The sequence below is a fragment of the Chroicocephalus ridibundus genome, chromosome 8 (assembly GCF_963924245.1).
Source record: "Chroicocephalus ridibundus chromosome 8, bChrRid1.1, whole genome shotgun sequence".
NCBI classification, from domain to species: Eukaryota; Metazoa; Chordata; class Aves; order Charadriiformes; family Laridae; genus Chroicocephalus; species Chroicocephalus ridibundus.
The window spans coordinates 31,610,388-31,621,319 of NC_086291.1; the positions used below are offsets into that span (position 1 = coordinate 31,610,388).

General features: G+C 59.7%; 2 protein-coding genes across 3 annotated transcripts; one reads left to right on the forward strand and one right to left on the reverse strand.

Moving 5' to 3' along the window:
* Positions 1-341: 341 nt before the first annotated feature.
* On the reverse strand, positions 342-4,040 carry PLPP6 (phospholipid phosphatase 6). The gene is made up of 3 exons (XM_063343777.1): positions 3,919-4,040; positions 3,248-3,669; positions 342-1,319 (listed from the first exon to the last, which is right to left on the reverse strand). The coding sequence occupies exons 2-3, from the start codon at positions 3,651-3,653 to the stop codon at positions 949-951; spliced, it is 777 nt and encodes a 258-aa protein (XP_063199847.1). The 5' UTR covers positions 3,654-3,669; positions 3,919-4,040; the 3' UTR covers positions 342-948.
* Positions 1,256-10,062, forward strand: FAM78B (family with sequence similarity 78 member B). 2 transcript variants are annotated; one of them, XM_063343776.1, is made up of 2 exons: positions 1,256-1,335; positions 5,435-10,062. In XM_063343776.1, exon 2 carries the CDS (start codon positions 5,583-5,585, stop codon positions 5,955-5,957), a length of 375 nt encoding a protein of 124 aa, XP_063199846.1. In that variant the 5' UTR covers positions 1,256-1,335; positions 5,435-5,582; the 3' UTR covers positions 5,958-10,062. The 2 variants fall into 2 exon arrangements, with proteins under 2 accessions (XP_063199846.1, XP_063199845.1); XM_063343775.1 differs by lacking the exon at positions 1,256-1,335 and adding an exon at positions 4,234-4,591.
* The last annotated feature ends 870 nt before the right edge of the window (positions 10,063-10,932 follow it).

The window sequence follows — 10,932 nt, forward strand, 5'->3', positions numbered from 1 at the left end:
TTGCTGCAAGCAGCGCAAGTAATGCTCGGCTCCTGGGGCTGCCCAGCAGCCTGGGTGAGGGTCTACGGCTAGCCAGGGCTACGGGGAAGAGGTTTGCTCTGCAGTGTGTTGTCAGCAGCACCGGTAACCTGCCGACAAACAGGAATTGCTATGAATGCACTGTCCTCCCTGGGAGACTGAAAATCCTGAGGAGGGGGAAAAGGAGCTGTGACGCTCCGCACAAGGGCTCCAGGAGCAGGCTGCTGCTGGGAGCTGTTTCCCTGCTTACCCCCACTCTTGGAGACAGCATGAATGGATAAACCCCTCAGTTGCACCATCCTTTCCCCATGGCATTGGGAGTCAGGTGCTTGTGCCTTTGTTCGCTGAGATCTGGCCTCAGTGCAGTGCTTAAATCAAGAGCAACAGGGCAGAGACACACTGCTTAGGAAGAAAGAGCTCTTTATAAACCCAAGGACAGACCCCAGTGAGTCCCCTCCAGACAGACATTACGGAGCAGGCTGTGCAGGGCATGCTCACAACGGCAACACGATCAGTGTATTTACAGCACACAGATACATGGGCAATCGCAGACAAACCTCTGCAAAGCCACAGCTACCACATACACCATGGGCTAACGCAACAGGTGCCCAGCAAGGGCACGCCGATTCACAGTATCAGCAGCGAGCTGCCGGATGAATGTGCTGAGCCCTTCCCGGGCTCTGCAGGGACTGTTTTTTTCATGGGAGAACAGTCAGCGCAGCTGCTTGGCCAGCGCGCACCCTGCCTGACAGCCCACCACGTGGGCAAGGCAGCACCAAAACATCTAAGTGTGGGCCCAGGAGCCTGCAGCACGGCTAGTGTTGAAGTCTTGGGCTGGATAGGTGAGGTCTAGGATGCGAGTCCAAGTCCCAGTATCCCCTCCCTTAGAAAACCGGGTGCGTACCTCCTCCTTTAGGAGGGACCCAGCCATCAATGGCTCCAGAGTGCAAAGAGGGCAGGCGCACTGAGCGGCGACAGCCAGCAGTACTCCACCACGCTGTACAGTGCGTAGCCCAGCAGCAAACCGAAGAGCACGTCTGTCACGTTGTGCCTGCCCAGCATGACCCTTGAAACGCCGACGATGAGAGCCCAGAGCACCACCAGGACCCGCAGCGGGACGGCGAGGACCAAGTGGTGCAGAACGAAGCGGCAGACCAGGGCGGCTCTGGTGGCGTGGCCCGATGGAAAGGAGTACTTGTCCACTGAGATGGTGACGAACATGTCCATCTTGTTGTGGGTGGGCCGCCGTCGCTTGACGATCCCTTTCACCACCGCCACCAGCACGAGATCCAGCAGCAACGCTAGGAGACAGTAACAGTGAGTGAGGAAGGGCTGGGTGGGTTTTTTGGGTTTTCTCCAAGGAAAACTGGGCAAGAATCAAAGCCAGAGCCATTAGCGAAGAAGAAAGCACTTGGCTACCAAAACCTGCTAAGAGAAGGCAGTATTCCCCATGGCTCCAACGCCCCCATGGGACTCATCCAGTGCCTGGCTTTCTCCGGCATGAGCATATCTTCAATCTCCACTCTTGCTGCATGCAGCCCTTGTGCAGTGTCAGACCCTCTGCCTGCCACAGCCAGCAATGGGACGTGGCCCGGCTGGCACCCAAGGACTTCTCTTTCTGCGCAAAATCTGATCTTGCCACCGCTCACAGCTCAAATTGACCCTTAATCTGAAGGCAATGGTGGGGTTAATGTTCCCCACAGCTCCCTTCCTGACAGCCTGTGCTGACTCAACCTCCCTTTGCCTACCCTCGTGGCTGGGGGTCAAACTGACCCGGGTGAATGATCAACCTACTTCTACCACAGTTCAGGGATTGAGGGGCTCCGAGCTCGCCTGGCGCTGCCAGGGCTCCTGTGGTCTGGCTTCTTCCTGCTGCTGGGGGGGGATTAATGCCAGAAAGTTAACTACGCTTTGGTTTTTAAGAGCTGGGTAAAGGATGATTTAAATAATAGTGGCTCGCCCCCAGAGAGATAAAGGCTGTTGCGGTAGGAGTCAGAGGCGTAGCACCTGTGAGAAGTGTTCAGCCAGTATTTGGCAAGAGCAGCTTCTCAGGTAGGGCAGAGGGTGCTTTCTCCATCCCCATTAGCCCAGCGCTTGCAGCCAGGGCTACTTCTTCCGAGGAAGTCTTGTGTGAGGGACTGGTTTCTGCTCGTCCTTAGGCTTGTTCCTGGGCACCAAATCTTTCAGTCACTTCAGTTCACTCTCTTTGGTTAATAATTTATGAACAAATATTTTTTTTTCCCCATGTGTAAAACTATTTTGATTGCCTTTTTTTTTTTCCCCCGTATGGTTTGGAAGATTCAGCTTGGACATCAGGGAAAACCCCTTCCCCATGTGGGTGCTGCAACCCTGAAACGGGGTCCCAGAGAGGTGGGCAGCTCTGGCCCAGAGCGTTGAGGACAAGGTCCTGGTTCTGGGACAGACCTCCTCAGAGCAGAGGTTAGGTTGGAGGCCCTCCAGGTGCCTTCCCACAGCTCTGCTGTGAGACTGTAATTTAACCATGTGCTACTAGATGAAAAAGATGCACAAAACTGTATGTTTCCCACTAAGAAAACTTCAATTCAAATGATAAGCGTGAATTATTTGCAGCTTAATGAAAGAGTAAGAACTAGGAATCCGAAAAGGTCTGTTGCTCTGGAACTACTAGTTTCTGAACGAGCGAAAAGGAAGAATCCAGGTGTACCTAATAGGACAGGATGCTTGAGGGGGTGGGGGAATATTACACCACAAAAAATTAAAATGCCGGCTTTAAACCAAGTTTCCTCACTGGCTGCTACGGATCAGTCCACGCAGGTACTGCCTGCAGGGAGCCCAAGGGTGCAGACATCTGTGTGCCAGAGCAGCTTTTCAGGGAAAAGGGCTGGTGTCTCAACACTAGGAAGCTGTACCTGGAATGCGCTGTTCTGATAAGCTGAAGAACTTAAAAGAGAGTTCAGCTCCCTGAAAGTTTTGTGCAACCGCAGGAGCGCTTCAGCTGTCAGGAGTTTCGCAGTGCGTGGTTGGAGCCGTGACAGACGAGCCATCTCCATGCCACCACGCCCTCCAGCTGCAGGGTTACTCACTCTGCTACCAGGCTCCCCAGATGAGCCTGTACGGGTTACTCAAAATCAGCCGGCGCCCTCGGGGCTGTCGGAGGCTGAGGTTTACTCAGCTCTGTCCCATCCTACGGGTCCCATCCTCCCCCCTCGGCTCCAGCCCGCGGAGCCCTTTGGTGAGCCCCCAGCCTCACCGAAGAGCAGGTTGAGCAGCACCTCTCTGGCCGCGGAGCTGTCGCTCTGGCAGAGCCCGTAGAAGGTGCCGAGCAGCCAGGGGATGCCGTGCCCCGAAACCTCGATGACCTTCATGAGGGGCCGCGCGCTGCCCCAGGCCGAGCCCTCCCCAGCGCAGACGCCCAGGCGCTTGGAGGCCCAGAGGTCGATGGCGAGCAGGGAGCTGAGGGCGATGCCCAGGAAGGAAGGGTTCAGCTTCATGCAGTCCTCCTCGGGCAGCGGGGCCGCCGCCGAGCTGCCGGACTCCTTGCGGCGTGCGGGGCTGTCCGGGGGGCCGGGGCTGCGCTGGCTGACGAGGGACAGGAACTCCAGGCGGCTGCTGCCGCTGCCGGCGCGTCGCTCGCGGCTGCTGCGGGGGCTCGGCATGGCGACAGGAGGCGGCCTGGGACAGGTAGGGGCCGGTCATCGGCTGCCGGGCCTGCTCTGGGACCGGCGCCCGGCCCAGCCGCGCCGGGAGCCCCCATATTCCCCCCACCCCCGACCGGGCCCACTTCTCCCCGCAACCCGCCACGGGCCCCGCCGCCTGCCCGGCACCCCCGCCTCCCGCTAGGCACCGCCGTGACCCGGCCCCCCCGCCCTCCGGTGTGTCCCCGGGACCCCCCCCCAAGGGCACCCCGGCTCCCCCCGGTACCAGGCGGCCCCGGCGCGGCCCCGCTTCCTCTTCCGCCGCTTCCCGTGACGCACCCGGTTGCCATGGCGACAGGACGCGCCTCCCCGGCCGCGGCGCCCCCTGACGGCGGGGAAGCCCGTCCGTCTCCGCCTCCCCGGGGCGGGGATGGGCGGACGCGCCCCGCCTCCCCGCGCACGTGCCCGCCCCGGCCGGCGTACGGCAGCCGGCGAGGGCCGCAAAGGGGCGGCGGCGGCGCCTTCGCCCTGCCGGCGCCGGTGCGGGCGCCGGTGCGCGGCGGGCGGCGATGCGCGGCGGCGGCGGCGGGCGGGCGGCGGCGGCGGCGGCGGCGGGGGGACGGTCCGCCCCCCCGGCCCCGCGGCTGGGCGGCGGCGGCGGCGGGTAACGCCGGCTTGGCGGCGGCGGCGGCGGCGATGGGGTGCCTGCAGAGCGTGGCCTGCAAGGCGCGGGTGCGTCGGGAGCAGATCGTGGTGTCGGACGTGTCGGCCACCATCGAGCCGGCGGCCACCGCCATCGAGGAGAGCTCGCCGGTGGTGCTGCGGTACCGCACGCCCTACTTCCGCGCCTCGGCCCGCGTCCTCATGCCGCCCATCGCCCGGCGGCACACCTGGGTGGTGGGCTGGATCCAGGCCTGCAACCACATGGAGTTCTACAACACCTACAGCGACCTGGGCGTGTGAGCACCCCCGACCGCCCCGGGCTGGGGGGACACACGGCTCCCGAGGGTACCGGGGGGAACAGCCGGCCCCGGTGCTGCCCGCCGGCCTCCCGGCGTGGTGGCGGAGCCCTTCGCCCATGGCACCGGAGGGTTCGGAGGTCGTCACCTGCCAGGGGGATGGATGGCGGTCACCTGTCCTCTACTGCTGCCGGGCAGCGCCGGGGCCCGGATGGGTTTGAAGCCAAGAGCTGGGACTCGGCGGGAGGCGTCACCACGGCTCCTCGCTGGCCACGGCCACGAGGCGACCATCTCTTGTGCCGTGGCCACGCGGGGTTGCCGACGCAGTCGGTGTCCAGGGTTTGGGATGCGGTTTCCACCCCCCCAAGCCGTATTGCAGGGATTTCATTGCACCAGTGGCAGGCATAATTGTGGCATTTAATTACTGGATGTGCCTCTGTGCAGGCGCCTGTGTTTAGAGGCACAAAAATTGCAGACTTTTATCGTGGGAGGGGGCTGCGGAGGGGCTTGGCCAACACCGTGGTCAACGGGGAATGCTGGTCTCCTCCGGCACAGGAGTTGATTAAGGAGAGAGTGACCCCAGGGAGGCTCAGCAATGAGTTTTGGCCCAGTTGGTTGGGGTGCAGGTTAATTAAAATAGTGTTGTGCTGATAGAGCAAAGGCTTCCGCTGGCCATGAGGAACTCGGCAAAGGAACTGAAGCCGAACGTGTTCTCGAAGGAGGTCCTTGGGGGATGGCTGTGGGCGGGGAGGGGGTCCCCGTGCTGCTTGCCTCCCTGTCCCTCGCTGGGCGCCGTTGCTACCATTTCCCCACTAACTTGGCCTTTTTCTTCCCCTTTGCTAGGTCAAGCTGGGAGTTGCCCGACCTGCGAGAAGGAAGAGTGAAAGCCATCAGCGATTCGGATGGCGTGAGCTACCCCTGGTATGGAAACACCACAGAAACAGTGACCCTGGTCGGGCCCACTAACAAGATCTCCAGGTTCTCGGTGAGCATGAATGACAATTTCTACCCCAGCGTGACGTGGGCTGTCCCTGTCAGCAACAGTAACGTGCCGCTGCTGACCAGGATTAAAAGGGACCAGAGCTTTACCACGTGGCTGGTGGCCATGAACACCACCACCAAGGAAAAGATCATCTTGCAGACTATAAAGTGGAGGATGCGGGTGGACATTGAGGTTGATCCCATGCAGCTGCTGGGGCAGCGGGCACGGCTGGTGGGGAGGACTCAGCAGGAGCAGCCCCGGATCCTCAGCAGGATGGAGCCCATCCCACCAAACGCACTAGTGAAACCCAACGCCAACGATGCCCAAGTCCTCATGTGGAGACCCAAGCGAGGGCAGCCTATAGTCGTGATACCTCCCAAGTAGAGCAGCGCCCGGGCGTGCGCGCAAGGACCTGGGTGCTGCCAGCCCGCTGCAAACGAATGGCGTTCCTGAGCCAAAGCAGACCTCTTGGGTTCTCCTGCCTTTGTAGCTGTGGTGGTTGGAAACACGGTTCTTCCTTAGTCGTAAAGAGAGCCTGGCCGGCGCGGGGGCACGGAAGAGGGATCGCTGAGCCGGAGGATTTCCCAGGAAGCGAAATTGAGTGCTTCTAGAGGCTTGTGGCTGGCAAACAGGCTGTCTGACCCAAACAACTGGTCTTCCCTTGCAGGGCCGTGCAAGGAGCATGAGTATGATCGAACTGTGCCTGTGGCAAACGCTGCTTTCCACCCAGCTGGAGGCAGAAATGGAGACCGTGCCTGCTGGATGCGGAGGGTCCTGCGGTGACCCTTCCCGCCGGGGCGTGGGTGTCCCTGTGGTGTCTATACCTATGCATTTCAGATTGATAATCGACCCCTCGCTCTGCTCGCTGGGACTGGGCAGGAGGGCCTGGGAGTGGAGCAGGAGCTGGCAGAGCCAGGGCACTTATCCGGAGCCTGGCACAAGCTGTCGCTACTGCCCAGGAGGGGTTTTTCGCAGCCAAGGGGAAGCGGGATGTTTTGCATGCGTCTGGGTGTGTTTGGAGTAGTTGTGAGTGTAGGAGATGCCATAGCTCTTTTCCGTCTTGGAGTGAGATCTAAGGGCAGGTTAGATGTCCTTTGGTTTTAAGGTGCACTAAGTCTTTGCAGTTCCTCAACCTTCCCCCCCTCGCCTCCCAAATCCCGCCGGCTCCTCTCTTAGGGAAGCAGCAAAACCGATTCTCAGCTGCACGAGACATCAGGAGTGATGCCCATTCACCCAGCGCAGGGCGAGCAGGCGCTTGCTGACCGTGGGGTACCCAAACCTGCTTGAAGGTACCCCAGGACTCGCACGCTTCCGCCGCAGACCCAAGTCCCTTGTGAGAAGCTGGGTGCTTGCTCGTTTTCCATGCAAATACCGTCTCACGCAGAGACCCTCCTCCTCCTCCTCCTCAGCCACCCACGGTGTGGGATGTCTACAGGTGGGGATGCCAGTGGAGGGGATGGCACGGCTAGCGGTAATTCCCCAGGCTCTGCAGGGCTGGGGGTCGCCTCTCCGTGGGTTGAAGGCCATGATGTGAGCAGAGGCTGCACGGGGAAGGCCTGCATTTGCTGGGGAAGCAGGAGGTGAGCATGCTGCCTGGGCGTTTTGGGGATAACGGGGTTTTATTTGCCTTTCTCCTCACCCCTTGCTGCCTGGATCGCTGGCGTTGTCTGGTCTGTGGGGCAGTGCAGTGCTGTGGGCTGTGATCCCCAATTCCTGACATCTCGTCGTTGGGATGCAGCAGAGGCAAAAGCCGCAGCTGCACTGCTGATATCCCAGGGGCCCCGTCGCATCTGGGCAGATGGTTGTGGCTTTCACTGCTTTCTCCGCTCCATCCTCTGCCCCAGCGTGAGCCCCGCGGCTCCTCCGGCTCGTGCCCCTGCCTTCGTGCCGTGGGAGGTTTGCGCTGCCCTGGGGATGTGAGTAATTCCTGCTGGGAGGGTCCCATCTTTTGTCCCGCTGCCAGGAGAGCCTGGGAAGGGTCGCTGTGTTGGGCGCTTCCATGCAAAGCCTTTCCTGCAGTATTCGCAGCGCTGCCCTCAGCCTGGCTGTCGGGATGCCCAGCCCAGCGCTGCTTTGCTCCCCGCGGTGTGCTGGCACATCCCCGCGGCATCACTCCTCAGCGCGGCCGAGCTCCTGCAAAATTTCCTCCCGCTTTTCCAGGGCAGGATGTGCACTCCCGTCCCCGCCGGCAAAGGGGCTCCCCAGGCATCTTAGACCAAAAAACCCTGTGAAATCCCTGTGCTACTTATTATTCTCAGTAGTGTTTGCTGCTGATTCGATTCCTTATTTATTTTTTCCTTTGGGAGCGTTGCATTTTGACGCCTCGACGCACATTTCCCCCTGTCAGGGCCAGCAGTCCCGCTCCTCCTGCTCGGCCTCGTGGCTGGCTGGGAACCTGCTGCTTTTGGTGCCTACGTCTGGGTTTCACCGGGGGCTACAGCCTTGCTGTAGGTGGGAAAGGTTTGCAGGGAGAGGGGGCTCTGAGCTTTGGTTTGCTGTGTTTTCTGGAGCAAAACTTCTACTGGGAGCTTGCTGGCGCGGGAAGGTGTCCCGCTCTTGTGTCTGCCCGTGGTTTTGTCTTGGTTCGTGACCGTCGGCAGCTTTTTGCCATCACCTGTGTTTTATTTTTCAAATAGCTTGTGTGGAAGGGGGTTAGAAACTTTAAATACAATTTTCCTTAAGATTTGGGGGAGGGGGAGGAGGAGGGCTAAGTACCTTTCAGTTTGAAATAAGGCAGCTCTGTATTTTTGACCCCCTGGGACAGAAGCGTCCTCTGGCAACATGAGAGCTAAAAAGCCGGAGGAAAGGATTCCCTGCCAAAGGGGTAGCCCCGAGGTGGGCTCCCAGCTGGGAGAGGATGCTGCGCGAGCCAGCGCCCCGAAACCCGCGGGGAAGATTTTGGGGCTGCGCTCAGGGGCTGCGCGCCGGCCGTCAGCCCCGGGGACCGTGGTGCCAGCTGGCGGGGAGGGAGAGCAGGGATGCTGCTGCAGGGATGCCGTCGAATTCGTTGCCGTCTTTTGGGATGTGCTGGCCGGCTGGAGCCTCGGCACATCCTCTGCTGCGTTGGCATGACACCAAGAGAGCAGCGGCCGCTGTTTCTTGTCCGTGTGTGTCTGCAGCATCCCCAGGGATGTGCTTGGTGCCGCCTGGTGCTGGTGTCAGGCTCGGTGCCTGGCCGCAGCCATGCGCTCCCAAGGTTTCCCAGCCTGCAGGCAGGCTCCGGCTGAGCCCCGGGGCCGTGCCCGTGTTCCCCTCTCGGGGCTCCTGTGCTCGTTTCTTCTCCAACGGCTGGATTTGATGCGCTTAACTTGGTTTGACGCATGGGTCGTCTTTATGGGCATTTCCCTGTTGTTTTGTTTTTGTTTTTTTTTTAAAAAAAAAAGTTTGTAAAAATTGTTTGCAAAAAAAGAAAAAATTTGCAAACGATGTTTACAAAATTTTGCAGGCGTTTTTGCATGTTCGCAAAAGGTGGGTGCTCGCGCTGGAATGGAGGTGCTGGGTGAGCGTCTCCCTGAGCTGGGTACCGCCGAGCCGTGGAGCTGGCGATGCTCAAGGGCAGGGAGGGAGGCGGCGGGCGAGAGCTCCCGGCTGCGGGTCGGGGCTCAGCTCACGTCCCTGTGGCCCGCAGCCGTACTGATGGGTGCCCCGAGCGGGAGCCCTTCCCCACACCCCTCTTTTGTACCAGCACCCCGTTGTCTCAGGGAGGGGGAGGTCATGGAAATGCCCACCCGCACGCTCCCCTCTTGCCCTGAGCCTTGGGGTGCCCCTTCCCCTCCGCCCCCATCCTTGGAGGGGGGACTTATTTATTTATTTATTACTTATTTATTTAAGCTTTATTTATTTATTGGTATTTATTGACGGCTGGAAGTCGGGGGAGGTCATTTCTGCTGCATGGCAGGGGCAGCTGGGTCGTGTGTCCCCCCACCCCCCAACCCAGCCCCCTGTATTTTGGGGTGCTGCCACACGTTCGGGAGCGCCGCTGGGTAGGAATGCTTGCGGGCCTCCGCGCTTCTGTCCCCTTTTGGAGCTGGGGGTGGGGGGGAAGGAAGGGGAATCCCATCGGTGCCTGCAGGGAGGACACCCGGTGCCTGTCCCCTTCCCGCAGAAGCTCGAAGCCCCCGTGCCCCCTCCGCAGGCGCCGTGCTCGTGCCCGTCCGTATTTATTGACCCGGCCTCCTGGCGTTTCTCCGTTCGGCTCCTGCTGGATTCGCTGTTGCCAATTTCCGGAGATGGTGAGGAGAGCCAGGACGTGTGGGTGTCGCTATGGAGAAAAGACCAAACCAGGTATTCTGCTGCCGCGTGGGGAAAATCGGAAGGAGGAGAAGAGGAAAGCTGGTTTTGCAGAGTGCCTTAAACACAAATGACTCTACTGAGTAGGGGGCTTGGACTTCTGTCTCTGGATGTTGTTACCAACTCGAACAAATGTTGCATTTCACTTCTCTGGGATTAAAAGAAAACCACTCGAGCTGTACTGGAACCAAACCCTGTATTTGCTTGAGTCCGTCTGGCTGCCTTTTTATCTCTGGGGCCGCGGGGGAGCGGGCAGGAATGCGTGGGCTCTCGGTCGTCAGCCCCTGCCTGGCTCAGCGGTGGGACCAGCGGCTGCCTCCGCTGGTTTTAAGGGCCCTGGTCTGGTGACAGGACTCATTCCCCCTTGTTCCGACTTGCAGGTGGCTTCGCTGGTGTCCCAGAGAGGTGATGCTCGCCCCGCAGTGCCCCTTCCCTGGCAATGCTCGGCGCAGCCTGTTCGCACGGAGCTTGCCCTGGGGCTGTGTCCCTCAAGCTTCCAGAAAATTGGGCAGTCAGTTGGAAAACTCTGGAGCGGGTGGGAAGACAGCACTTTTTCCCTTAGGAAACCAGATCAAGGCCAGTGTGCTGAGGGACCATCAAGAAACCCAGGAGCTCGTGCATCCCAACTGTGGGGAACTAGGGAAGCTGCCAAGCTTGGTAAGGCTGAAAAAAATGACACAGAAAAGGGATGTTTCCCCTTTGAAATTGCTCGTCTCCCTCCCACTTCTTACAGAGTGAAAGAGGGAGAACAAGAGTCCACACAGAGACCAGGGTTTTGCTTCTTGCAGTGACAATAATACGTGGGGATAATGCAGATTTTCATAATGCAGGTTCATTTAAAAGGCATTTGGGGAAAAATACAACTATTCACTGCATTGTTCCTGCAGGCAATTAAATATTAATATATATATATTTTTGATAATGAAAGAAGGGAGGTCTCTGAAACGCAGCCATGTTTGGGGAAGGATGTTCTCAGCAGGGTGTCCTGGCCGGCACGCCAGGGTGAAGGACAGCCATAGGCGCTGGGAGAAGCCAGTGGCTGTGGCCATTGTCCGAGGACTAAGGGGCC

Coding starts and splice junctions, on each gene's coding strand:
- PLPP6 (XM_063343777.1), bottom strand. CDS start 3,653: ATGCCGAGCCCCCGCAGCAGCCGCGAGCGACGCGCCGGCAGCGGCAGC. Junction 1,320..3,247: donor GCTGCTCAACCTGCTCTTCG/GTGAGGCTGGGG, acceptor ACTGTCTCCTAG/CGTTGCTGCTGGATCTCGTG.
- FAM78B (XM_063343775.1), top strand. CDS start 4,329: ATGGGGTGCCTGCAGAGCGTGGCCTGCAAGGCGCGGGTGCGTCGGGAG. Junction 4,592..5,434: donor ACCTACAGCGACCTGGGCGT/GTGAGCACCCCC, acceptor CCCCTTTGCTAG/GTCAAGCTGGGAGTTGCCCG.